Source organism: Nematolebias whitei, chromosome 18, assembly GCF_014905685.2.
Source record: "Nematolebias whitei isolate Nwh7 chromosome 18, NemWhi1, whole genome shotgun sequence".
NCBI classification, from domain to species: Eukaryota; Metazoa; Chordata; class Actinopteri; order Cyprinodontiformes; family Rivulidae; genus Nematolebias; species Nematolebias whitei.
Genome location: NC_056515.1, coordinates 19,664,212 through 19,668,169, shown reverse-complemented (window position 1 = coordinate 19,668,169; position 3,958 = coordinate 19,664,212). Strand labels below are relative to the sequence as shown.

General features: G+C 40.8%; 1 protein-coding gene across 1 annotated transcript in view; it reads right to left on the bottom strand.

Moving 5' to 3' along the window:
- Positions 1-574: 574 nt before the first annotated feature.
- The window catches only part of casp17 (caspase 17, apoptosis-related cysteine peptidase), an 8,178-nt gene continuing 4,794 nt past the window's right edge, over positions 575-3,958 (bottom strand). Inside the window, exons 2-4 of the mRNA XM_037691920.1 lie at positions 3,194-3,357; positions 2,957-3,086; positions 575-978 (exon numbers count right to left, since the gene is read on the bottom strand). Coding sequence (XP_037547848.1) covers positions 665-978; positions 2,957-3,086; positions 3,194-3,357 — 608 coding nt within the window. The 3' untranslated portion in view covers positions 575-664. The remainder of the gene's footprint in view (positions 979-2,956; positions 3,087-3,193; positions 3,358-3,958) is intronic.

The following is a 3,958-nucleotide window of genomic DNA, read 5'->3' as shown; positions in this document are numbered from 1 at the left end:
TATGTATATTTATATATATATATATATATATGTATATTTATATATATATATATATATTTATATATATATATATATATATATATATAATATGTTTTGAAATAGATCTGCTTTTCTCTTAAGAATCTGTGAGTGAAGTGGAGGTGCAACAGCAGCAGAAAATCTGTGTTTAAGGAACATCTGGAGGTGAGACCTTGATTCATGGCCGTGTATTAATCATGGGGCGCAGAGCTTTGTGATTCATACACTCCTTGGACAAATTAAATAAAAGGCTTTGAAAGAATCGTTGAGCTCAATTTAAAATCCATTCAACGCATCATGTGAAGATTTCATTATGGGGAGCAAAGTGCAACTAGTTCTTTGAAAAAAGGCAAAGATGACACGTGCTTCTCTTTTTTCTGTTTATTAACTCAAAGGTACATAACTAAATTAAAAATAAACAGTTTCGCATTTAAATATATCAAATAATATATATTAAATATATGATATGCACATAAAACCCAAGTTATTTCCTTTATGGAAATTTGAGAACATTTCTAAGAAAAGTCTGGAAACATGAAATGACAACCAGTGGGGTTTTTTTGTTATCTGTCTATCAAGTGTCTAGATTCCTGGTAATAATAACGTCCTTCTGCACAGTTAGTAACACATGCTGGCATTCCAACGTTTAAACAATACAAGGAGTCCGCGTCCTGACGTTCTTGGTGGCGACCAGTGATGTGGCTGACATTCCTGAGGCCCCGCTGTCTTTCCCTGACTCGGCAAAAGGAAACACTTCTCTTGTCAGTCTTGTCAGTAGGCACGGCATCTCTTTCTTCCCGTTGAACATTTGACCTTTAGCCTGGAAGTTGTAGGCTATGCTGTGGGTGATTCGTGTCATTAGGCGAGTCAGCTCCAGGTTTTGATGGTCCTCCTCTTCTAATAAAGAGCAGAAAGTCTGGAGGAAGATGGAGCCTAAGGGGCTCATGAATGCTCCATAGCCTGATGAAGAACACAGAAGATTAAAAACAATGTTTAAATGTTCACCAAATATCTCAACTGTACTTTGTGAAATCAATAATTCAAAGCTTATGATTTTCTTTAGATCAGCTGGTCACCTGAGAGCTTCCACCGGCTCTTTGAAAGGTTTTATGGGTACGTGCAGAGAATCATTCTACACGTCTATGTCTGTTGATCACAGTTAAAATTTTCTTGTAAGAAAATTCAAGAGTTGTTGCAGAAGGAATGCACATCACGAACATCCAGCAATTACGCGGCATCCCATTTACTTTAGAAACTGGAGCTGGTGTTTGGGAATGACGCCCCATTTAACTGAACCGTGTTCCAGCTGCAACTCGAAGAACAAGTAGTATAAATTACTTGTTGTTCTCAGCACCCAGACTAACCATTAATCCAATAACAATGGATGTATCTACATTCTATGCCCCCAAACATTGTAGTCCTGACAGAAGTAACATAGTCATCGTTGCCATCACTCCTTTAGCACAGTGTTGTGGGGGTGGTACAACCATTCACCAGCAACCTCTACCTGGACCAGCCCTCAGGTCCTGCCTGGTCCAGCTACAGACGCCATTTACCCATTGTTGAGGAAGTTGTCCCCTTTTACAAGTTCCTGCAGAGTTTCCCTGAAGGTTCACTTTTGACTAAGTTCCCTTGACCCTTGCTATGTGAGCGAACCACTTTGATTTCTTTTTCTGCATTATGAAGGAGTCATGCATAAATATAAATAAATATACATAAAACATAAATACTACTGTATATCAGCGCAGCCATCATAATTTTTTTTATGTGCAAGGCAGACATATTGGAATTGGAGGGGGTGCTTCCGATTATTTTTCTAACTTGAAACTTGAAAATTCCAACTTTGTGGTACAAATACATCACGTCATTACTTCAGGAGATCCATGGTTAATTAGTTTAGTGGTCAATTAAAAAAAACAACTAAACTTAATAAAAAAAAACTAAACTTAAAAACATGTTAAGGGTTTTGATCAAGTCCTGATGGTCAGAGTGTATACACTCATACACTCATTTGCACACACTCCCCTCAACCCACCGCCTTCGCTGGCCTCCCTTCTTTTTACCCCCCGGTGCGGTAACCTAGATTGGATGCAAGGCACCAGGTGGCTGTGACGCTCTCTTGGGCGGCATGTGTTAGTGTATGGGACCCCCCCCCACCCACTCCACATGCATCTTATTGTGTCATCTGTATGTTGCTTTATTTTTGTGCTGTGGTTTTTTGCAACCTCACAGTGTCCTGTTAGGAATACAGTGTGAGATGTGATTTTTTTTTTTTACCTCTTCTTTCCCTCGTGTTGCCTTTTCCTTATCTAACAAAAAAAGGCAGCCCCTCTCATGAGGCTGCAGCCTCAGGCACCTCCATCTTCCCATGTCTATGTGTGTTTCTTAAATGGGCTGTCCTGAAATCTAATTTTGTTGTGCTTCGGTGCAATGACAATAAAGGCTGATTCTGATTGTGAGAGGGAGGTAGTGGCTCAAGAGGAAAAGTGGTTGACTGTCAAGTGAACGTTGGGGACTTGAGCCCAGCTTCAGTCTTCTTGAAAGACTAAAAAGCCTTCATCAAGACTTATTTTTATTGTCGCCTTCCAAAACTCCCACCAGATGCTTCTGAGTCAGTACCACTTATTATTAATGCCCATGTTCCAATCAGAAGGTTCTGATCTTGCTGGCTTTGGCAGTTCAAGATTTGTGGTGGAGTTTAAGAAAATGTCATGGATACTCGGTGTATTCTTGACAGTCACCACATTTAGTCTACAGGTTTTTTATAGTAATAGATGTTATAAGTAGTTTGGGTATTTTTAATGGCCAGGAGGAGGTTCTGTGTACAATGGGAGCTTTTGGTTGTCTGGAGGTTTTCATGGCTCTTGAGGTGATTCATTGTGAAGCAGTATAAAAGGTGGTGCGTTGGTTTAGTGGTATCAGAAGAGTTGTGGTTTACCTGGTGCTGTGGCGTACATTACAGCTGTGTCCACTGGGACAGAAAGATACTGTGAGAAGCTGTTGCTCTCTGTCTGGTCATCAGCTGAATCCACCTGCACTCCATCATCCAGAGCGTCTCCTCGACACGCCTGTAGAGAGAGCACACAGAGCGTCACATCTCAGACTGAAAAACGAGTTGTAGATGAGATATTGTGCATAGAAATATTAAAACCGATACTTTAAGATACCTGCATACCTGTATCAAAAACAGTTTGGTCTTTTTCTCCATGTAGTCGTTGTCAAAGTATCTGAAGATACGAGACAGTCGAACTGGCTTCCCGTCAGCTCCGAACACGCAGCCTTCCTGCCCGTGAGACGAGAGGACGGCCAGAAAGCAGTCCTTCACAGGCCGCCGGCTCTCTGCAGCAGAGACACAACCGCAGGCATACCAAGTCATTCACACGCTCCACTCAGTCACAATTACTTACGCACAGAGCAAGTCAAGCAACACGAAGCATGTTGTACACAATGAACAGAGCATCAGCCATTCGTGCACTCACTGCACCTTTTCTTCTTGACGTTTATTTGAACGTACAGCTCACAAACACTGAAGTATGAGGCGTGTGTTTAATCATGGGGGTGTAAACTGAAAAGTCCAAAGCTGAGGACTTCACTGAGGAACACAGCACTTGTTTTTCCTGCTGCCCTGTTCCATTAGTTTGGATTTCTAAAGCCTCTAATCATGACTGTCAGACTGTAAAATTTAATCTATGACTGATAAGCAGCAATAAAACTCCTGCCAAACACTTCACTCCCTATCCTGAACCTATGAACACTGAAATGCTCATGTAATGAATGCAACATTATAGAAACTAAAACATGTGCACAATGATAATACTCATGTGACATCTAGAGATGCTGGGTATTAGATGGTACCCAGACCTTTAGAATTTAGCATTTCATACTTTTACCATCATGGGATGTTTACCTATATACATATACATACATATAAACGAAAGTC